Raw genomic sequence first — 23,929 nt, 5'->3', positions numbered from 1 at the left:
ATCATTTTCATTTAATTAACGACGAAAAAACTCAGAAATTAAAAAGTAACTAACATAATATATTTTAAAGAGTTAGTGAACTAATATGGATTTTTTAAAATTAAAGGAGAAAAATGATAAATCTAATAATAAAAATGACGTGTCTAGTTAAAACCTCCTATGATCAAATAAAGTATATTGGAAGAAAAAAAGGGTTAAATAAGAGTAGATCACCTTGTAACAAAAAAATTAATTGAAATAAAAGTTGATGCGTATGATATTTCAAGATCTCAAATAGATATTGCATGCAAAAACTTCCAATTGATGATAAACATTGTTTCCAAGTGTTAAGTTCATTTGGAAGGGTCATTTACAACTCCCTGCAAGCTTTCCATACTATTTTTCCTTGCTTGCTTCATAAGCTTTTCACAAGAATATGTCATATTTTTTACGGCACAATTACAAATAATGAATGATATAAAAACAAAAATGGGAGATTCTGATGGTGTCATCTCCAAGGGTACTTCTTTATATAAAGACAGAAATTTCATATATAGCTCAAAGTAATTTTATTATTTTTGTTTGTATATTTTCTTCTTAATAATGTCCTCCTAACTCCTGAAAAGGAAAACTTGTTACTAATTAATCAATTAGTATTTGAGTATATGAGTTGACCTTGGAAGAAAGATACCTCATATATAGGGAAGCAATTGTAGGGTCCCTAAATCCACAAATCACATTTGACTAACTTTTTTGTTTAATCAGAAATTTAGAATCCTTCTTCCACATTTTGCTACCTATATATAACCTCAATTTCCATGTCTCTTAAAGAACAAGTGAGTACTAGTTAACTCTCAATTATGGCATTTCCAACCACACTAATGTTTCACTTGTTGCTTCTTGTCCCAGTTTTCATACATTCTTCTCCAGTTCAAGATCCTGAATCAGTGGTCCAACAAGTCCAAAAGTATGTTATCTAGTACTATGTTTTTATATATGTCATAAATCATCTTTAAAAATTGGATCATGAATCATGAGTTGATTTTGTTTGTTTGTTTCTGTAGGAGCATTATTGAGAATGAGAAGAGAAGAAAATTGGGTTATTATTCTTGTGGCACAAGCAACCCAATTGATGATTGTTGGAGATGTGACCCGAATTGGGAAAACAACCGCAAGCGTCTATCAGAATGCGCTATCGGATTTGGTCGACATGCAATCGGAGGCAAAGATGGTAAATACTACATGGTCATTGACTCATCTGATGACCCTATAAATCCCAAGCCAGGAACATTAAGACATGCTGTTATCCAACAAGAGCCATTATGGATCATTTTCAAACATGACATGGTGATTAATCTTAAAATGGATCTTCTCGTAAACTCCTACAAAACAATTGATGGTAGAGGAGCAAATGTGCACATTGCTGAAGGACCGTGTATTAGGATACAACAAAAGACTAACATCATAATTCATGGTATACATATTCATCATTGCGTACGAGGTGGGAGTGGCTATGTGAGCGACTCGCCTAATCATCGTGTGATGAAAACTCGGTCGGATGGTGATGGGATTACGATATTTGGTTCGGAACATGTTTGGGTGGATCATTGTTCTTTGTCAAATTGTTTTGATGGTTTGATTGATGTTGTTCATGGATCGACAGGTGTTACTATTTCGAATAATTATATGACACACCATAACAAAGTTATGCTTTTTGGACATAGTGATTCTTATGAAGAGGATAAGAATATGCAAGCTACTATTGCGTTTAATCATTTTGGTGAAGGGCTTGGAGGAAGAATGCCAAGGTAGGTTCATTAGTTCGTTTTTCTCTATCAAAAAGGTTGGTCTGTTGGTGAAGGTTTGAGACCTGACAGTGTGCTTATCTCAAGGTCTCAGTATTTCGAGAGATTTATCTTATAATATTTTAAACATTTGTAGATGCAGATTCGGATACTTTCATGTGGTGAACAACGATTACACGCATTGGCAACAATATGCAATAGGTGGAAGTTCGTCCCCGACTATTTTTAGTCAAGGCAATAGATTTCTAGCTCCGGATGATGATGATCACAAAGAGGTAAAAGATGCGCTAAAAAAAACTAAAAACAATGTAAATATATTATACCAGGTGTTAAGTAATGAATGTTATTATTGTAAGACAAACAAATACATGTTCCTAGTTTTGTGAAATACTATGTTGTAAAATATGATGTGTTATTGATTCTCTGTCATTTTCAGATTACAAAGCATTTTGACTCGTCGGATGGTGAATGGAAGAACTGGAATTGGAGGTCTGAAGGAGATCTAATGTTGAATGGTGCTTACTTCACACCGTCGGGAGCAGGAGCATCGTCTTCGACTTATGCGAAAGCGTCGAGCATGGCAGCACGACCACCTATGCTTGTGGCTTCAATGACAGCAGGAGCAGGAGTTCTTAGTTGCAAAAAGGGTTACCAATGCTACTAGACTTGTTGGTTTCTTGATGAAATGAGGAATAGCAATATCAATTAGGACAAGTGAAATCCATTCCCATAAAGGGTAATGTAAGATAGAAGTGTGTGTTGTAAAGTAGTAGTAATTACAAATATTTGAGAAAAACTTTGTTTTATTTTCTATGTTAACATGATATCTAGGCCTTGCTTGCTCTTCATTTTTCTTGACCACTACATCTAAAAATTTAAATATGTAAAATTTTGACAAAAGCACTCTTAGTGAGACCCTCCAATTCATAATAACATATGCTCCTAATTAATTTGTTTGGCTGGTCCTTGTATGAGTGGTAAGAAATTGCATACTTTTTACTTAAAGTAATTTAACAGCCAATACCTATATTGGATAGAAGACACAAATACTTGGTAAAAAGAATAAAAATACACTTGTGTTCATGTGATAAATAATGGTTATTGTACCTTTTGTTGATTAGTTACATAATTCACAATTTAGATTTCTTTCATTATTGTTTTCTAATATACATATACAAATAGGTAATAATTTGTAGGGTTTAAATAGATAGAGGTGGCAATATTAAATATATAAAATTTCTTAGACTTTTGTTTGAGAGTTTAGATTGGTGGAGAAGAAAAGGTTTCGGAAGAAGAAGATTTGGAAGAAAAAAAATAGAAGAAAAAAAATTATATATTTAAAAAAAATATTTAGAATGATAAATAAATATTTATTATTAATATATTTTTAATTTTTCAAAATATTATAATAGATTATAATTAAAAAATTTATCTAAACACTTCAAAACCTTCTAATAAAACCCCCTAAATCTTTCTTCATCTAAATCTCTTAATTATTATATTTCATCCTTCTCTTTTTTCAAAGCAATCTCTTCCCTGGGCATGGCAACAGAGCGGGATGAAGATAGGTTGTATCTTCTCTATTTTGTAGCAAAAGGGGAGATCGTTGACACAATAGAGGGAAGCTTTTCATGTGTTGTGGTATGAGTTTCTGGTACGTTGGAGCAGGATGGACCTACAAGGTTAACCCTAAAACGCCAAAGGCATTGAGGTAAGCGGTGTAACTTGCAAGAGTGAGAATGAATGAATGAATGAATACATGTTATGGCATCTGGCGGGTTTATATATGGTGAGCGGTTAAAACCATTCTCGCTTAATCTGGTGTGGGCTGTGAGAGACCAACTAATCTGATCGGATGGTTTTTAATGGACCAATAACTCACATCAGGTGGGGGGCCATCTAACCAGGATCCATCTATTCATCGTCCTTCAACGAAGATACTTTGGATTGGGCCTTCAAAGTAGGGTCGTTCTTGATGGGCATTTGGCTGACTCATAATAGTCTTCCTCCAAGTCTTTCTTATCGCTTGTGAAGATAGGATTGAGTTGGAGCTTCAAAGTCGGCCTCAAGACTGTTATTATTTAGTTCCTTGATTACATGGGTTGGTCCACACTTTAGAGGATATGACTAGAGGAATTCGTTGAGTAGGAGGAGGTACGCTCGAGAACACACGCATTAAATATTTGTATTGTAACAAAAATGTTTCCAACATCATTCTTTCATGTGGCCCTGGGTCTAGAGGTAAAGGCGGCTTGTTTAGGATACTCGAGTGTCATGGAGAATCGAGGTTTAATTAGGATCGTTAGTGGTGATGGTGCATTTTCCCAAACCCATCATTGTTAATCGTGTGGACGTCTGTAGTTATTGTATGAAGGTAAAAGGGTCAATTTGGTCTTATTTTACCCTTCCCACTTGTGAGACTCGAGGATTCATGTGTTATCCTCCGCTGTATCTAACCATAAGTTATACCGCTCTTCTTCTCCTCAGTATCACTTCTTTGTTCTGACAACTCTCACAGTGTTTATGAGGCTTAACCCCTACGCACTCCAAAAGCTGCGACTTTTCAAGGTAACGAATTTGACCCTATTTTAAATAAGTTTGCATATTACTCGTTAGGATTCTTTGAGACTTTGATTGTAAAGTTGAGAAAAAATATTTGTCCAAAGTTGGGGGTGTTATTGTCGGCCTAGATCTCAGGGAGACCGTTATGTACTTTGCTTTTCTAATTTTTCCTCTGAGGAATCTAGTTGACATAGGTGGCTTCAGACATTAACGAAAGTCCAAAATTTACATTAAGGCGTATCAGCGTGCTTTTGACTTTGACCTACTAAAAATGAAGTCAAATGGTGGCTATACTCTCAGTCTCGTGCTTATACTTGCAATCGTTCTTTTTTACTTGTTAGCAGTGAAGTTCGGATGGGCCGAGATAATCACCAGGTCGATTTAGAGTTAAGAAATGAAGACTCGTCATCGTGTATGAATCAAAATACCTTGGATGTTATTTTTTTGTTTTTTCGGTAAATAGGGTATGGACAATGCTTTCACAAAGGTGGGCTTTTCTTCTAACTAGGGGTTTCTCTCCTCGAAAGAGGGCAAAATATTATGCAGTTTTTGTGAAGAATGTGTCATTCCTTTCTATAAATATTTATTCTCACTGATAGGTTTCAAACTTCCCTTTAACAAATTTGATGTGAATTTTCTTAATAACAGAGAGATTTCCCATTCACAAACTACATCCAGTGAGTTAGGCCTATGTCAAAGTCTTTCAACACTAGTGCGAATATAAAAGGAACGTGAAACCATAACACTCTTTTTCCATCTTTTAAATATTCAGTATCTTAGATGACTCAAAGCAGGGTCAGGGTTTACTCTCCCTCGAATCGGGCAGGAAGATGTCGAAGTGTATAAGAATAGTATTAAGAATTTCAAGGGTCGGTATTACCTAGCCACGTCTCTCACCGAGGTCGTCCACATGAGTATCTAAAATACCTAACCTGATACTCCTCCAAGGTGATTTACAAGTTCCCTAAATTCTTGCACCAAAATCATTTCTTTGTTGACTTGGTGTTTACATGGAAATTTGGTAAACAAACGTTAGTCTCTTATTAAAGGTTGCCTGCAGGATCGACCAGATAACCATAAGACATAGTGCTAAACATTTTCTGAGTTTTGTGTAGAAAAGTAAAGGATTTTGACTTGGTCAAAATCTTTGAGTAAAGTAGTGCAAAAATATAGATTGTATAGAAATGTAAAGAATTTCGACAATGTGAAAATGGTAAGAAGTTTGTAAAAAGATAATGTAAAGTGATAGAAATTAACCAAGGAATGAGAGCAGGATTGTAGAGGAAATAAATTGAAATAAAAGACTTTGCATTTAATTGAAATGGTGTTTCAGGAATCATACATTTCGCTAAGTTAAACTTGTTTCTTGCTACGCTAGGTACTTTGAGTTTATAGTTTTTGTAGTGATTTCAACACAACACCCCCGAATCCTAACACTAGAACTCCTATTTATACTAAATGTAGATTGTCTGCAATATTCTCCTCTTCAGCACTTGACACGTAATTCTTGCATGTTTTTCCCTGGTGAAATATCTTTCACGTGTCTCTTTGGATAAGACAGAAAAGTCGTTACTTGTTTTGAAAATATTTCTTCGCGCTAACCATTGTTGGTTGACGTGTCTTGATGATTGTTGACGTCAAAAACATGAACAATGTTATTGTCGGAAAACTCGTCTTTAGAAAAAGTACTAAGCCCCAATCTTGATCCTACACCTGAGACTTCAACTTCCTCAACTAACAAGCTTGTGTCGAAATTCCCTTTTAGACTTCCAACTTTTCTAAGTCTTCTCATTATGCTAAGATTTGACCCTGTCAAAAATCTCAACTAATAAATTAACTCTTTTCATCAGTTAGTTATGGTCATGTTAAATGTTAGTTACTAGTTGTTACAAGTTAGTTAATTGGTTGGTTATGCTAGTAATTCGTGTTGGTGATCATGTTAGTGATTTAATTTTGATGGTTACACAATAGTTTGAATGGTCATGTATGCCTAGTATGTGTGGCTACCATGTATTAATGCATGCTTGAATGGCATTGTTTGGATTGTTTTAAGTATGTATGTTTACCAAGGGGTCATGATCATTATGTATTGCTAGCATGTATGGTGTATGTTATAGCTTGTGTTTGAAATGGATTAAGTCATGTATGTGTGTGTAGATATGTTTCATTAACTACATATGTTGTGTGTTATGGTGTTGTTATAGCATGTAGGATGGTGAGTTGTATGGTTTGGAGATGCATAGTATGGCCTTGTATGGTTTTGATGATTTGGTTTTGATGCAGGCCAGTTATGTAATGTGCAGTAGCAGTTTTTATTCAAATTTTCTTGCTATGATATGTTATGTATGATGCATTATATTCATGTCATGGTTTTTCTTTAATGTTGCATTTACATGACTTATTTTGGATTTATGACATGTTGAATGCATGGTTTGGTTTGTTTTGGATATGTCTTAATGTGAGTATGGTAATGTATGTGCATATGAATTGAAATTAGTTGTCAACTGTCTTGAGCATGTATATTGCATTACTTTGTTTTGGACTTGATATGTTCTTGTTTTTCCTTGTATGTGTTTGGATAGTGAATTTGTTGCAAAATTGATGCACGTTAGGTTGTTATGAACCCGGTTCCATGGTGATACCTTGCATTGGTCTAGATTGCATCTCATGAGCATGTCTTTTTGGAAATATGATGATGATGGATTGAATTTTAATTATACAGGTTGAGTAGCTGATATAGCACGCACAAATTTGGTGGTTTGGACATGAGGTTTTAGCATACATAGGCATGGTATTTGTGGGGGTTAAGGCATGAAGTTATGGCAATGCAATATGAGGTTTGGCTTGGCGATGGCATGGACGGGGTCATGGGAGATTTGGTGAAGCTGAAAAGTAATATGGACATGGAGATGAAGAAAGATAGGTTTAGGGAGAAGTTTGACTTTGGTCAACTATTTGACTAAAGTCAACAGTTGACCAAAAGTCAACTATTTGTCAAAGTTAGGTTTTTTTGCATGTAATCTTTCATTTCAGAATTTTTATAGTGTGTTTTTATATACTTGAATGTACTTTGGCTTTGTATAGGTTTCCTTATATGGATAACTTGATATTTAAGTAATGAACATTTTTCCCTCCATTATTCAAATTTGAATTTGAAATCCTTTTGAATTCTTTGAACACAAAGGTCCAACACCTAATTGAAATCTTAATATATTTCAATGCAAGAAATAATGAACAAATTAATATGACCTGGTCAACAAAAAGTCAACCTTACATGGTTGACTTTGTTGAACAAAAGTTAATCCTTGTATGAATGTGTTCCATTTATCCTTCTTTTCTTTTTCAAAGATGTACCCAAATGTATCATGATCTATCTTGAATAATAAGTCCTAGATGAATTAAGTCACAAGTCAATCTCCAAAAATTTAATTTGACCAACCTTCCAACTGCAACACAATAGCCCTTTTTACAAGCAATAATCCAAAAGTTTGTTCCATAAGTGTACACAATAAGAAACCTTAGTCTATAGCAACCTATGGGATATCTTAGGCCATAAGTAACCAATAAATCATTTGATCAACTTATCCACGTCCAAGTATTGAGACACCTAATGGAAATACAAACAATAAGAATCCATTGAACCAATAATGTTACATGTACATGCAAGTACAGATGAATGATCCAAAAAATAAATGATTTTGGTAAATGTATGCAGATGAATCAAAATTCATGAGCCTTATAAAATGAAAATATGTAGGGCAATTTTTGGGGTATGACAGAGGTGTATCGAAAAAGTCAACTATTCGGCCCATTTGATTGGCCAATAACTCGTATCTTTGGTTAGTATTTACAATCAAAGGATTGAATATTATACCTAAATGTTGGGTCAATGCATTAACCATTTAAAGATTTCTTTCATCCATATGTTGCCTCATAGCCATCATAGACGTTGTTTTTAAATATGGCATCACTTAAGGGATATAACATATCCCTCCTAGTCAAACCATGTTGTTTATGGTCGAATCAGAGGCGTTATGGGGATTATATGATGGCCATGTGGCCATTTGATTGTCACTATATGTTGACATGTTAGTGTGAAGGTCAGACATAATCGACTGTGGCATGCCATACGGGTATTCCCTATTATTCATTGGCATCGAAAAATGAAACAAAGGTCTTGCAACTGCAGGTTTAAAAGGGGAACTTTCTAGATGTGGTGGTATCAGTGCAACTTGTATTGATGATACCACATGAGGAGTTGCTCTAACAGGCGTTGAAATAACTGCCTCTTCAACCATCGATCTGACTGGTTTTTCAACTATATTGTAAGGATTATTCTATGAATTAGAATTATCCATGGAAGGATGCATCACTTTGGGTTTAAAAAAATTGCAATTCTTAAACGCATACAAATATCCCGAACATTTCGTGCATGCAGAATACTTTTATAAAAGAAAACTATAAAATCTCTAATAGAGCAAAGGTTTTAGCACAATTCTCACTGGGCGTGCCAATTTATTTACTTGAAAATTTGGTAAACAAGTGTTAGTCTCTTATTAAAGGTTACTTTCAAGATCGATCAGATAATCCTATGACATATTGCTAAACATTTTCTGAGTTTTGTGTAGAAAAGTAAAGGATTTTGACTTGGTCGAAATATTTGAGTAAAGTAGTGCGAAAAGATAGATTGTTTAGAAATGAAAAGAATTTATACAATGGAAAATGGTAAGAAGTTTGTAAAAAGGTAATTTAAAGTGGCAAGAAATTAACCAAGGAACTAAAGCAAGACTACAAAGGAAATAAATTTAAATATAAGACTTTGCATTTAACTGAAATGGTGTTTCATAAATCATACATTTCGCTCAGTTAAATTCGTTTCTCGCTACGCTGGGTACTTTGAGTTTATGAGTTTTATAGTGAATTCAACACAACACCCTTGAATCCTAACACTAGAACTCCTATTTATACTAAATGTAGAATAATTATTTATAATGTTCTCCTCTTCAGCACTTGACACGTAATTCTTGCAAGCTCTTCACCGCTGAAATGTCTCTCACGTGTCTATTTGGATAAGAATGAAAAGTCGTTACTTGTTTTGAAAATATTTCTTCACGCTAACCTCTGTTGGTTGGCATGTCTTGTTGATTGTTGATGTCGAAAACATGAACAATGATGTTGTTGAAATGTTAGATGAAAAATCATTTTTTAGAAAAAGTACTAAGTCCCAATCTTGATCCTACGCCTAAGACTTCAACTTCCTCAACTAACAAGCTTGTGTCGAAATTCCCTTTTAGACTTCCACCTTTTCTAAGTCTTCTCATTATGATGGAAAATTCTACATGGTCATTGACTCATCTAATGATCCTATAAATCCCAAACCATGAACATTAAGACATTATGTTATCCAACAAGAGCCATTATGGATCATTTTCAAACACGACATGGTGATTAATCTTAAAATGGATCTTCTCGTGAACTCCTACAAAATAATTAATCGTAGAGGAGCAAATGTGCACATTGTTGAAAGACCGTGTATTAGGATACAACAAAAGACTAACATCATAATTCATGGTATACATATTCATCATTGCATACGAGGTGGGAGTGGCTATATGAGCGACTCGCCTAATCATTGTGTGATGAAAACCCGATCGCATGGTTATGGGATTACGATATTTGGTTCGGAACATGTTTAGGTGGATCATTGTTCTTTGTCGAATTGTATCAATGGTTTGATTGATGTTGTTCATGGATCGATGGGTGTTACTATTTCGATTAATTATATGACGCACCATAACAAAGTCATTCTTTTTGGACATAGTGATTCTTATGAAGAGGCTTGGAGGAAGAATTCCAAGGTAGGTTCATTAGTTCGTTTTTCTCTCTCAAAGGGGTTGGTTTGTTGGTGAAGGCTTGAGAACTGGGAGTGTGCTTATCTCAAGGTCTCGGTATTTCTAAAGATTCATCTTATAATATTTTGAACATTTGCAGGTGTAGATTCGGATACTTTCATGTAGTGAACAACAATTACTTTCAGTATTGTTTTCTAATATACATATACAAATAGGTAAGAATTTATAATCAAAGGATTGAATATTGTACCCAACTATTGGGCCAATGCATTAACCATTTCAAGATTTCTTCCGTCCATATGTTGCCTCATAGTCATTATAGACGTTGTGTTTAAAGATGGCGTCACTTGAGGGATATAACGTATCCTTCTTGGTCAAACCATATTGTTTATGGTCAAAGAAGAGGTGTTATTGGGATTATATGATGGCCCTATGGCCATCAGATTGTCACTATATGTTGACATGTTAGTGTGAAGGTCAGCCATAATCAACTGTGGCATGCCATACGGGTATTCCCTATTATTCATTGGCATTGAAAAACTAAGCAAAGGTCTTGCAACTGCAGGTTTAAAAGGGGAACTTCCTGGATTCGGTGGTATCGGTGCAACTTGTATTGATGATACCACAGGAGCAATTGTTCTAACAGGCTTTGAAATAACTGCCTCTTCAACCATCGATCTGACTGGTTGTTCAACTACATTTTGAGGATTGTTCTATGAATTAGAATTATCCATGGAAGGATGCGTCATTTTTGGTTAAAAAAATTCCAATTCTTAATCGCATACAAATATCCCAAACATTTCATGCATGCAGAATAATTTTATAAAAGAAAACTATAAAATATCTAATATAGCAAAGGTTTTAGCACAGGTCCCACCGGGCGTGCCAATTTGTTTACTTGGAAATTTGGTAAACAAGCGCTAGTCTCTTCTTAAATGTTACTTTCAAAATCGGCCAGATAATCCTAGGACATAATGTTAAACATTTTTTGAATTTTGTGTAGAAAAGTAAAGAATTTTGACTTGGTCAAAATATTTGAATAAAGTAGTGCAAAAATATAGATTGTTTAGAAATATAAAGAATTTCGACAATGCAAAAATGGTAAGAAGTTTGTAAAAAGGTAATTTAAAGTGACAAGAAAATATTCAAGGAATGAAAGCAAGACTACAAAGGAAATAAATTGAAATAAAATACTTTGCCTTTATTTGAAATGGTGTTTCATAAATCATACATTTCGCTCAGTTAAATTCATTTCTTGCTACGCTGGGTACTTTGAGTTTATGATTTTTGTAGTGAAATCAACACAACACCCTTGAATCCTAACACTATAACTCATATTTTTACTAAATGTAGAATAATTATTTGTAATGTTCTGCTCTTCAATACTTGACACGTAATTCTTGCAAGCTCTTCACCGCTGAAATGTCTCCCACGTGTCTCTTTGGATAAGAATGAAAAGGTATTACTTGTTTTGAAAATATTTCTTCACGCTAATCTCTGTTGGTTGGCGTGTCTTGTTGATTGTTGACTTCAAAAACATGAACAATGATGTTGTTGAAATGTTGGATGAAAAATCCCTCTTTAGAAAAAATACTAAGTCTCAATCTTTATCCTACACCTAAGACTTCAACTTCCTCAACTAACAAGCTTGTGTCGAAATTCCCTTTTAGACTTCCACCTTTTCTAAGTCTTCTCATTATGATGAGATTTGACCATGTCGATAACCCAGCTAACAATCGGAAACTTATGTTTATCTTCCTGATGATTTATCTCAAGAGGAGACATATTTGAAGTATAAATCATTGGCCCTTTGAGAATGTCTGAGTTTTGTTTACGATGTTTGGTCTTCAATTGTTGCATCAAGGAAGAAGAAGAGACAACATTTAGATACTTGTCTTCATGTGGAGGTTCCATCAGAGAGGATAGGAAAATTTTATTTGGTAGGGGAGTAGTGGTTTCCCCCTTTTCGCCTTTACTATTCCAAATTGGTTCTTCTCAGTGTTTTAACTTGCCTTTCTCATTTAAAATATGATCGGTTGTTATAAAATGGTGCACCCAAAAAAAAGGCATCCAAAAACACACCCTCACCTTTTTTAAGTTACGATCGCAGTTACTCTAGATGAGATTCTCCCATTTGGTAACCTTGTTATTTCAACCTCTCCAACCCTTCCATGTCTAGAATGGTCAAAGAAGTGAGGTCCTTCTATCCGATCTTTATGCAAGGATTTTTTTAAGGTCATTCCAAGAGTAATAGGTGAAGTTTCATGGATGATAGTTGTCAATGGAGTTTCTTTGGCTGGTGAGATGTTTTCAAAAGGCCTTGGAGTATAGAGCTGAATTTGACGGGGTCAGGTCATGGGGAAAGATCGTTATTGAACTCGACAAACTTGTCTATGTTGTTCCTTGCTCATGGTGATTATTAGACTGCTCAAAAGCTCCAATCTTTTGTATTTGATGATAACTACATATATTTAAAGAGCACGGCAAAAATTATTCATCAAGAAGATACGATAGCGATGTTGTATCAAATGCCCAAGGCATTTGCTATCTTGGATTTCTTAGATGCGGGTAAGAGTGACATATTTGTTCCTAATAACTTTTAAAGGAAAATATAGAGGCTTGAGGAACGTCTTTGTTCCCTAGTTATATATAAGGACTGGCTTCTGAATGATCTTGTTGGTCGTCCAACCTCTTTAGGGAAATGGGGCATGGAGTGTGATCATTTGAGTATCCTCACTTATTGGTTGAGAAAGTGCACGGGTTAACTATGGGTATAAAAGAGATGTATACCATGTTGATGTCGGTCCAAAAGGCGTTGTTCGACACAGAATTAGCTCTTACCAACCTGAATAGAGCTTTATATTTTTCTCGAAGACGATTGGGGAGATGGATAAGTCCATGGGTGAATCCCTGGAAGATTTGAAGAAGATTCAAGATGATATACACGAGGTGCAGCCTAAGAATGTTCACTTGTCTAAAGAGTAAGCGAAGTCCCTGGAGTTTAGTTACACTATTATTCAAATTGCTTTTAAGAATGCCCTGAATCAAGTGGAATTTTTCAACCCCGAGGTGAAAATGTCATAGGAGAAAATCCGCTTTGATCAAGAGATAATAAATGGGAGGGTGCTAGTTATTGGTGAGGATCTAGACTCATGGGGTCAACAAACCCATGTGGAAGAGTTACCGTGTCGTTGAAGGTTTAAATGTCGAAGCACATATAAGATGATAGATTTTCTTTCTTCAGTCCTACATTTTCAAATAGTTTGGCCTATATGATATTACACAGTCTTCCTCTGTCAATGAGAATTGGACATGGTTATTGTATGTGTCAAAAATTACATAATATGTGGCACACCTATGTTGGTAAGGGTGGTCATAGGCCTTAGTAAGTTTCAGTGGTTTAGGGCTTTCTCACAGTGGTGAGAAACCATGTTTAGTGGTGTTTTTGGCTATGGAGAAAGCAAGCTCACGTGAGGTGGGAAACTTTGTATCTTTAGGTATTTTATGTATGTTATGAGTTTCTCTTCCTCATGCTAGGGATGAGATATTTATAGAGGCTTATGGACTTAGATTTAGGGGACTCCTAAGAAGTGGTTACCATTCTACCTTGACTAAGGAAGCTATTGATTGCCTACTTCTTAGGGAGTCATAGGCATGACTTCATACGTGCATTTATGGACTCAGTAGGTGTTGCTCTCTATGTTTCCCCGCCCTACTACGTGAGGGAGATGCATTATGGGGAGGGTGCCTGCTGAAGGAAATACATGTGTTGCCCCATTTGTGGATCTTCACAAGTATATCACTACAGTTGTTATTATAACCATAGGAAAAATCATGTTTGGGATCATGATTACCTTCTTGATATCTTTGACGTGGGCATGGGTACTTTTGTCTTTTCTTCGGAAATTTTTTCCCTTTTATTTTTCACCTCCATCAATTCGACAATCTTTCTTTTGATTGTTCCCTTGGATAGTGTCTTTGAATTGGGAAAGCCTCCACTAATGGAACTGATGAAGTTGTATCGTCTAGTGACAAAGGCTATAAATTTGACATTTACTTCTTCGATCTTTCCCATCATCATCACTTATATCCTTTCCTCCTTTGGATTTTGTCACAGACTCGTCATCTTATTTATGTGTGTCTTCCCTTGAGAATGAGATCTCTTCTTTTGTGGTAATTCTTATTGCCTCTTGAAGTCCCTTCTTTTCTTACAGTCGTCTTCTCAGCCATCCTCCTAAGTATAATGTCGTAACACTCATTTCTTTATTAATTCTTAAGGTGTACGCATTCATTTATATTATGCCATAGCTTTTGTGAAAATGGTAGAATCTTGTCCTATTGGTTCTAGTTGATTCTTTCACAGGGTAAAGGTGCCTCACCTCAGCTTCCTTGAAGTTGGTGAGGCACATTATTGCAAAATCTTTTTCCTCGGCATATTAAGGGGCGTGTAGGATGAAAATATGGCTCGGGGACCCCGGTGGGTGTTTTGGTCCTCATCATCGGGACGCATGTTGGAGCTTATTTCAGTCGAGCAATTATTTCGAGTTCCCTAATTTTCACTTTTGTTAGGAGTCTTTCTTCATAGTTAATATACGATTTGGCTCTGGCATATAGGTGTCTCATACTTTTAACGCCATCCAACCTTAAATTTTCCTAAACGTACAGTTCATTCTTAACCTCTTTTCAAAGATCTAGCATTTCTACTTTGACGACAACCTTCATAAATTGGTTGATATATTCCTACAAGGTTTCTTTCTTCCTTTGTTTGATTCCGTTGAGGACGGTTATCGTCTTAAATTTTCGTTTTCGGGCCATAAACTCAATCGTAAAAGAGTCACGCAATTTCTTCCAATAATCTATATAACCATTGTGCAAGGTTTTAAACTACTTCATGGCTTCCCCCTTGAGGGTCAGGACATATAATTTTCACTTCATTGCGCTTCTGACGTGTTGGTGGTCAATCATGGTGACTCTACATGTTCAACGTGTTCATCTATACATTTGGTTTCGTTGTAGTTATCCAAATTCGGTGTTTTTTCAAGGATTTGGAGTTTCTAGTGTCAAGGATGAGTCTGGAGAGCATATTTCTCCTGCGGTCGGGGGCTTGGGCTTCAAACTCTTGTTTTTTCCTTCCTTGAGGTTGGTGTGACATGGATCTCTAATGGTGACGACTTTCATGAGGAGTATGATTGTCTCTTCTACTCCCTGACTCATAAGGAGAAGAATGGTGATCTCATTAAGGACAACGTTTGGGCAATCTAAGATTTCTCCATTGTTGAGAGATGGTATCACCGAAAACCACTTGAAGTGTGGCTTCACGATTACTATGAGGTGACGCTTTTTGTGGTGAGTAGCTTCGACGTGGAGCAACTTATAGATTCTTTTATACTTGGAAGAGTCTAGGGAGATGAGACGGATGGAGAAGTTATGATGACTGGATGAGCTTCCCTTGTTATAGAATGTGGAACTTCTCTTACAAGAGCGAGAGTAGGTGTTGCCGCCTCAACGGTGGCGCTGGCATTATGATTAATGGTTATTCGAGATGACTTAAACGCTACCATTGTCGATACATACTTAATTAGAGAAATATGACTTACAAAAGTGAAAATGAATGAACACATAATATGACAGCGTGACAAATTTATATATGGTAAATAGTTAAAATCATTTTCCTTATACGACGTTAATTACAAAAAAATAATCTAATAGGAGATAACAATGTTTGATGGACTAGTAACTCAGATCAAATTTAGTCTTCTAACAAGATTCAGGTTTAGAGTCTTCTAGCAAGATTCCACCTGCTCTATAATTTGATAGGAGATAACGATGTTTGATGGACTAGTAACTCGGATCAAGTTTAGAGTATTCTAGCAAGATTCCACCTATTCTTCACCCTTCATCATGACACTAAAATTGACCTTCAAAGTTTAGAGCCTGACTTTACAAGTTTAGATATAAATGCCCCTAAAACTTCGTCAAACTCGATTATTTTAAGTTAAAATAATTCATTTTTCAAACTTTTATAAACATTAATATAAACTAAAAACAATGAATTAAAATAATCTTTAAAAACTTCTAACATACATTTCATATAGACATTAAAATTGTTTGTCTACATAAAAATTGTTTTCCGGCTTTCCTCACAATACAGCACATACGATCCTGATATATAGCTCAATAGTGACAACAATATTGGCAATTGGAAAGGACTGATAAAAACAAATTCATAATATTCAAACTAAATATAAAAAATGTATCAAACAAAACGGTCAACCTAAATCCAATACAAAAACATGCCAAAATCGTAACATAAATATACTTCAAGTTAAGATACAAACTGACTAAAATCATACAGGCCGATCAAAAAACCATCAGCAATTCTGAATCTTGAAATGCAACGTAAGTTCAAAAATAGATATACTAGTACTCAGATGGAGAAATAACATCATCAATTTTCAATATCATCTTGACAACTTGAGTAGCAAGCAATATCTGTTGCTGCTTTCCGATCAAAGTTTCAAAGACATTTTGCTCCCTCATGTCGTTTGTGCCAACATCATTGCAATCAATGCCAAAGTGAGGATAATTATCCTGAAGAAAGGGTTAAAGTAAGTGTCAAGATGAACAGAAAATTATATAGACATCAATCAGCAATCAAGCAGACAAAAAACTTAATTGGCCAGGCGTAGTAATAACCAGGCTAGCAGTCAGTGTTCAATTATCACCTTTATTTGTTGTGACTTCACAGCAGATAATGTTTCGATTGGTTGGAGACCACTATTTTCAGCAAGGGCCATAGGGATAGATTCCAAAGCATCCCCAAAGGCTCTAATGGCATACTGCAGAGGAAAGAAAAAGTCACAATCAGCCTATAAAAGTCTTTCTTTGAAAAAGGTGAAAAGATATTCAATTTTAATTCCTAAAATGTGTCAATTTATGTGAGTTTTTTTCATTATTTCCTAAAATGCATAATTTCTAACCAGCATTTGTCTTCCTATCAAAAATGCTCTTTTATAGAATCTCACATCTGTCACATTCGCTACAATTTTTTTTAATGATTCTAATAGTATTACATATTTTTGTAAAATAAATTTTTAATAACATCTATGAAAAATGTTTTAAATAGTTTTTCATATAATATTATTTTTGGTATTTAATCTCTTTACTATGACTCTTTTAGCTAACAAACTTTCAAAAAACCACTAAAATTATAAGCTATTTTGAATAACTTCTCAATATCAGCTTTGAGATTTATCTTTTTGATAAATTATGTGTTTTTACTATATTTAATCTTCAATAATGAATATTAATGTTTTAAGTGTCAAAATCAGTCCTTTAATTTATAAATAAATTAGTTTCAAATAACTTCTACTATTTTATTTTAAAAAATCTTAATTGAAAATTAAATGAAAATCACTTTTTTTAAATGATTAATAAAGACTTATAAAATGAAAACGGGATATGCTTTTATAAAGCAAACTGAGGTTTATAGTATATTTTATTCTAATACTCCACATGTCTTCTCAAATTCTATCTGCTTGTATATTTGAGATGAGTTGTGGAAAAGAAAATTCGCATATTCATACATTTATATAATTTAAAATATATTTAATAGTGTATAGGATGATGGGGTTAGCTAGTGTTGACATACAAAATGATTAGAATTTATGGTCAGCGATGTTGACCAGGACAGTATTACTAGTTAAGAATAAATTAACCATGGCAGCAAATGACTAGACAAAATAGAATTAGAAATGACATGAAGGGGAAGAGCACCAATAGTAGAAAAATGGTGGAAACTCGATTGAGCAATATTATCTTTGTAGACAACAGAAAATAACTTGTTAAAATTCCACTACACAATAGTGCCACTAAAGCATCTATTTGACTACATTGTGTACTAAATAGGGTATCATGAAACTAGTGGTTTGTCAAAATTCCACTATAATATGGTGATATAGCACCACTATTTCTGCCATTTAAAAACATAGGGCTTAAGTTAGGGGTGGCAAACGGGTGTGTCAGCCCGTTTAAACCCGCCCCGCAAAAAAGCGGAGCTGAGCTGGGTGGGAAGGCGTATTCAAGGGGGTGGGATTAAAAACCTTGACTTCCCCACAGGTCGGGACTATTTTGTCACCCCCAAATTTAGGTGGTTTGCACGTGTAGACAAGTTTTTTAGTTAGGAGAGTGGATCGGATGGAGGGTGGTCAAAGAACTATAGGTATGCTAAGACCTGATAGAAATAAGATATATGATAGAATACTATGCAGTTTCTAGGTATTTTATATCCTATTTATGGCTACATGTAGCCTAGTATTAAGGCTAATATGCTGCAGTTTCTAGGTATTTTATATCCTATTTATAGATTTTCTTATATGGTTTTGTTTGTACTATATAAAATAAACTAAATACTATGCCAAAATAAAGCAGAAGATTTTCAGTGAGATTGAGGCAGCTAAAATACTTCATTTTGCCCCTCCACTTTCAGAACTTCTTCTATACATTAAATTGGATGAAGAGCTTACTATGATAAACATCATGTTAACAGACAGTGTCTCTTATTCTTTATTTTGTTTCAGCCCTTTTTTAAATTTGAAAATTTAATAAATAGATTAATTTCATATTTTAAATTTAAATATTTTTGCTTAGATTTAATAAACACAAGCAGGACATATATCTGTTAGCCAAATAACAAATTAACACCAAGTTAGAAGGGTCTATTAGCAATTATAAGAGTTTAAGAAGAACTTGCGATGAAAGTGACCTTAAAGATGCCTATTTACCAAAACATAAAATTTAGAATGATTGTAAGCACATCTCCCAAATAAATTAAACTGTGGGTTAATATGCATACCTGTTCTACTCCAGGATATTTGTCAGCAGCTGCTTCGACAGCAATAGAGCATGCAATCTCAGCCGAACCACCACCATACACAATTGAGTTATTGCGAATAAGATTCCTGGCCACACATAGTGCATCGTGAATACTGCGCTTTGTCTCTTCAATGATCATTTTGTTACCTGCCAGTATGAAACAAGACAGCTTTGGTTAATTTGTCAAGAATGCTCAGATATTCACCAGTCTTAATAGTGTATTCTATAGCTCAAAAAAAATTGAAAATACTAGTCTCAAGTAGTATAGTAGTAAATAGTGTCAACCAACAATACAAATTGAAAGCCATCTCTCGCCTATAAAATGACTAATTACATAAAATTCAGTGCAGACCAGTAAAGCAAATATGTCAAAAAGTAAACCCTCACCTCCACGAATGAATATTGTCACAGCCCTTGAATTAGCACAGTGCTCAATGTACAGCATCCGGTCTTTAGTTGTTCCAAATGCTTTCTCTCTGACGATACCAGCCTAGAATAGATTAACATTTATGTTACTTTTAGTCAAATCTACAAACAGACAGCATAAGAATCATTGTGTAAGGCACCCACACAGTAAAAGGCATCAACGGCTGCAGGGATGTCAATATACTAGCACATATTTTAAATTTCTATCCCCACATTTGCATGTGAATTAAAAAATATATATTAGGCCCAAAAAGAGGAATGTCCGGGTAACCCATACATAAAATCAAGATTGAAATGATACCTTTCCTAACTTTTCTGCAGTTAATTCCTGGAACCTGGGAACAATTCTTCCACCTTCATTTACACATAGATGATACTTTTGTTAATTAATAGATATGGATCGGAAATAACTTCGAATATACTACAATCATTATTCATAAGTAACACACTTACAAAAAGAATATTCTGAGTTTTTGAATCAAAACAATTCTAATAGAAGCATACCTGTTGCTATGGCAATCAATTCCAACTCAACACCACCAACCCACCTAACAGCTGGCAAGTTCCTGTGCATCAAGAGATGATTTGCTTCATCATCAAAACCCCATTGGCAAATAACAAGGGTTGCACCTACATCCTACAAAACAATATAAATCAACCTTTTCAATAAAGTTCAACCACATTCAAGCAGGCAGAAATAAGTTTGTAAATTATAAGTATATCAATTTGAACATAAATCGAAAATAGTTCATACATGAGCTTAAAGAAAGAGAAATGTGATCGACTCATATAACAAAGTTGATGTGAAAAAAATATGCAAATAGACAGTTACAAAATCAATGACATTAGTAGAAATATTTACAAGACTATCCAACCTTGCATTGTTGAACCATGTCATCAAAATATTTCTGCTCCTGCTTCCTTAACGTCTGAAACTTCTCCACTGTGTCAATATCAACCTTATGCTTGGTTTTTGGCTTTGGGGGCTCAAATGGGCAAGTCAATATAGCAATGTTAGCATCTACAATCTGCTTTGGCATTTGAGGATGGCTCATATCCTTGTCAACAATGATTCCATACACCAACTCAGTATCTTCCAATTTCCCACCGACTTTACCTTCTACTTTAATTAGATCCAAGTTAACATCTTTTCTCTCTAGATCAGCAACAGCAAGAACAGCTTTGACAGCAATCTCGGCCAAGCTACGCTTACACCGATTCACACTGCAATATTAAAACAAATATGCATTATAAAGCTGTCTATAACCATCTTGAAATTCAAAAAACAAACACAAAACTGCATACAACATACAAAACAAAGGTACAATACAGATCATGTCTTAATTATTAACTTAACTTACATTTTGGATGACAACGTAGTCATACAAGTCTGAATCAAAGGCTCCAAAATAGTTTCTCCAAACTCAAACTTATTCGCAATTTGTTCCAGATGTTCAACAGCAATCCTGGAAGCCATTTCATATCCCTCAGCAATCCTAATGGGGTGAATTCCACGTTCCAAAAGCCTCTCAGCTTGCTCAAGAAGAGATCCAGCCAACACAACAACTCCAGTAGTACCATCACCGATTTCATAGTCTTGACTCCTCGACAACTCCACCATCAGCTTTGCAATCTGGTTGTCGACATCCATCTGTTCCAATATCGTTGCTCCATCATTTGCTGCATACAAACACACACACACACAAAATGTTTACTCTAAATTTGCAATAACCATGAAAAAATATCATAACAGAAACACAAATTCCATGGGTATAGCTATTAAACAAAAAGTAACATAAACCAGATGTTATGTTAGGGTTTCATTTCATGGATGCAGAATAAAACGATGTGGAGGGTTATGTGATTGAATGTAGTGATGAAGTGGAAAATGGAGAGTGAAAAGTGAATAGAAAAATGGAAATGAAGAGAAAACGGAAATACATACAGATGATGACGTCGCCATCGGGGCTCTGAAGCATCTTGTCCATGCCCTTAGGACCGAGAGATGTTCGGAGGATACGAGCGACGGCTTTACCGGCGGAGATGTTAGCTTTCTGAGCATCGAGACCTCGAAGCCTGTTCTTCGTTTCTTGCTCTCTGAGGATTATGAATGGTCTTCCGAACTCGTCGAAAGCCAACGCCATTTTTGTCTATGAGATCCCAAACCCTAACCCTATGTTGATGTTTTCGTTCGCAGTCTGAGAAAACTGCGATCGGAAAAATGAGAAGGGTGATGTAGAAGAAGTGTAGAACCCTAAACAATGACACACTCTCAAGTTGCTATTGCTATGCTTCTAATTACTTCCTTATGCTTCCCACCTTTTTCTGAGATTTTTCAATTACAGGCCGATCAAGTTGGGCTACTTGGTTGTGGGCTGGGCTTTCAGTTTTGTCTTAGGTTATTTAGAGCATTTAACTTGACAACCCATTTAAATTTGACACCCCCAATACTTTTATATTGTTAAAATTGTTCCTGATTAAAATGTGAATGAAATTTACGTTTAAAATTTTTGATAGGTAAAAATAAAATTTTGAATATGAATAAAATTTTCAGTAGTATATTGTAAATTTCTGGTAGTTCCGAATAATTCCGGAAATTTGAAATTTACTAGGTGATTATTGACAGTTTTGGATGGTTGTGATTGCATCATAAATTTTATCTATACCGAAATTTTCATAATTTCCGATAATTTACAGAGTGCTTATAACTACCGAAAATTCTGAAATTTACGGAAAAACCAAATAGGATTTGGTATCGAAAATTTTGAAATTTCTAGTAAAATTATTATGATTAATACCTGAAATTTTGGAATTTTCGGTACAAAATCCCATAGATTTTGACATTTACGGTACAAAACATATTTATTTTTTAAATTTCCGGTAGTTGCTTCAAAAATTTCGGTATCACCCCATAATTTTTAAAAATACGCGTGAATACTGTAAATTTGAGAAATAAGTGAAGTGATTTTGCAAAGGCAGTGTTGTTTTTTCATACCCAATAAGGGGTGTCAAGTTTAATTGGGGATGACAGGAATAAATATCGAGTATTTAGTATGGTGATGCGCTTGGAGAATTTATCTTGTCACCTCATAATTTGACCTTGCACCTCACATATTTTTATTCCATTTTATCCATATCAAAAAATTTATTAAAATTCGTGGATGTAAAATTCAGTAGGACAAACAAAAATATTCGGTACACATCAAAAGATCTGGTAGTTCATATAAAAAATTTGGTATATCATATATTTCAAAAAAACCTGTATGTGGTTAAACAAATCGGATTTTTAAAAAACACCTATCTTTTTATCGGATTTTTTGTTAAACGTTGAAAAATTCGCTGGTTTAAAAAGTACCTGTTTTTTCAAAAAGCATCTTTCATATACCGAATTTTTAGTGGATCTGTTAAAATTATGGTAGTGTAATTTCAAGGGTTGGGATTTTGTCGATAGTTTAGTACGATTGTGATTGCACCAACCGTTTTGTGTGGTCCAGAATATAGGTCATGTCTTTTTAAGAAAAACATCTTACAATGTCCTACTATTTGTTTAAGGCATAAGTGTACTTCAACGGGTGAAACCTCCGATTGAATTTGAACTCTCGGGGGATACCATGTGGTCTTCTGATATCCAAGTTGAATAATATGTTTCCTCGCACTGAGAATAAAAAGGTGAGTAAGATCGAGTTTCTGATTCATATAACTGAAATAGACTCATATAACCGGCAAGTTTTCTTGTCTCAAAGATATTGGCATCTCCAAGTGCAACATGTATAACAGATAGTGCAACACAACCTCATGCCTAGTCGACATGCGGAATGCGACTAAACGTCCACATGTACTTTGTATTGATATATACATGAGACTTATCTGCTAAGATAGTGTATCCTACAAGATGAAACATATATACCTTGGCAGTTGCCTTATACATTGACTAATGCATTAGATCTTTATACATATCTTGGAGCCAATATAGGTCAAAATGAGCGACCATGTTAGTCCTAAACTCCTCTATCACCTACTTTTCAGTAACCCCTAAGTCTTGTACAACAATAATACATGTAACCTCCCTTCTAATGAGAGAAGCAGTGAAGAAACTACATGACAGGAAAATATGGAATAGATTGGAGACATCATCTAATGTAATTGTCATCTCATCAAATGGAAGATGGAAGGAAGATGTTTATGTATGCCATCGTCAAACAAAGGATATTAATAGTTGGTCAACCAATGTAATCGTCGAGCATGGTCAGCAAACACTCCACCAATAAAAGAAGATTGTATTCATCAATAATTTCATTGACCTCTCATGGCATCGGGACATATAAGAACTTCTTTAACTTCCCATTATGTGTGGGCACCTCCAGTGGTAGTCGGTCCTCTAACAAAGAAAGTAAAAAAGCATTACTTATTTTCAATGTATTAATAATAAAT

General features: G+C 34.8%; 2 protein-coding genes and 1 long non-coding RNA gene across 3 annotated transcripts; 2 read left to right on the top strand and 1 right to left on the bottom strand.

Moving 5' to 3' along the window:
- Positions 1 to 839: 839 nt before the first annotated feature.
- LOC127087928 (probable pectate lyase 5) lies at positions 840 to 2,529 on the top strand. Its single transcript, XM_051028847.1, has 4 exons — positions 840 to 946; positions 1,044 to 1,787; positions 1,921 to 2,059; positions 2,221 to 2,529. The coding sequence occupies exons 1-4, from the start codon at positions 840 to 842 to the stop codon at positions 2,446 to 2,448; spliced, it is 1,218 nt and encodes a 405-aa protein (XP_050884804.1). The 3' UTR covers positions 2,449 to 2,529.
- Positions 2,530 to 3,499: 970 nt separating this feature from the next.
- On the top strand, positions 3,500 to 7,491 carry LOC127083009 (uncharacterized). The gene is made up of 2 exons (XR_007788278.1): positions 3,500 to 4,352; positions 7,069 to 7,491. It is a non-coding gene; the product is annotated as an uncharacterized LOC127083009 (long non-coding RNA).
- An 8,917-nt stretch (positions 7,492 to 16,408) lies between these two features.
- Positions 16,409 to 21,802, bottom strand: LOC127083008 (T-complex protein 1 subunit epsilon). Its single transcript, XM_051023244.1, has 9 exons — positions 21,444 to 21,802; positions 20,860 to 21,178; positions 20,374 to 20,722; positions 20,003 to 20,135; positions 19,800 to 19,852; positions 19,460 to 19,562; positions 19,053 to 19,219; positions 16,924 to 17,037; positions 16,409 to 16,789 (listed from the first exon to the last, which is right to left on the bottom strand). Exons 1-9 carry the CDS (start codon positions 21,640 to 21,642, stop codon positions 16,619 to 16,621), a joined length of 1,608 nt encoding a protein of 535 aa, XP_050879201.1. The 5' UTR covers positions 21,643 to 21,802; the 3' UTR covers positions 16,409 to 16,618.
- Between the last annotated feature and the right edge of the window lie 2,127 nt (positions 21,803 to 23,929).

This window comes from Lathyrus oleraceus, chromosome 5, assembly GCF_024323335.1.
Source record: "Lathyrus oleraceus cultivar Zhongwan6 chromosome 5, CAAS_Psat_ZW6_1.0, whole genome shotgun sequence".
In the NCBI taxonomy this organism is placed as follows: Eukaryota; Viridiplantae; Streptophyta; class Magnoliopsida; order Fabales; family Fabaceae; genus Lathyrus; species Lathyrus oleraceus.
Note: the sequence above shows the minus strand (reverse complement) of the source record. Positions and strands in the feature narration are given on the sequence as shown.

Bases quoted from the DNA above. Each gene is read 5' to 3' on its own strand.
- LOC127087928 (XM_051028847.1), top strand. From the start codon at position 840: ATGGCATTTCCAACCACACTAATGTTTCACTTGTTGCTTCTTGTCCCA. The intron at 947-1,043 runs GTATGTTATCTA...TTGTTTCTGTAG, and splicing joins GTGGTCCAACAAGTCCAAAA to GAGCATTATTGAGAATGAGA. The intron at 2,060-2,220 runs GTAAAAGATGCG...TGTCATTTTCAG, and splicing joins ATGATGATGATCACAAAGAG to ATTACAAAGCATTTTGACTC.
- LOC127083008 (XM_051023244.1), bottom strand. From the start codon at position 21,642: ATGGCGTTGGCTTTCGACGAGTTCGGAAGACCATTCATAATCCTCAGA. The intron at 21,179-21,443 runs GTATGTATTTCC...GTTTGTATGCAG, and splicing joins CGATGGCGACGTCATCATCT to CAAATGATGGAGCAACGATA. The intron at 16,790-16,923 runs GTGATAATTGAA...CCCTTTCTTCAG, and splicing joins TGAAGTCACAACAAATAAAG to GATAATTATCCTCACTTTGG.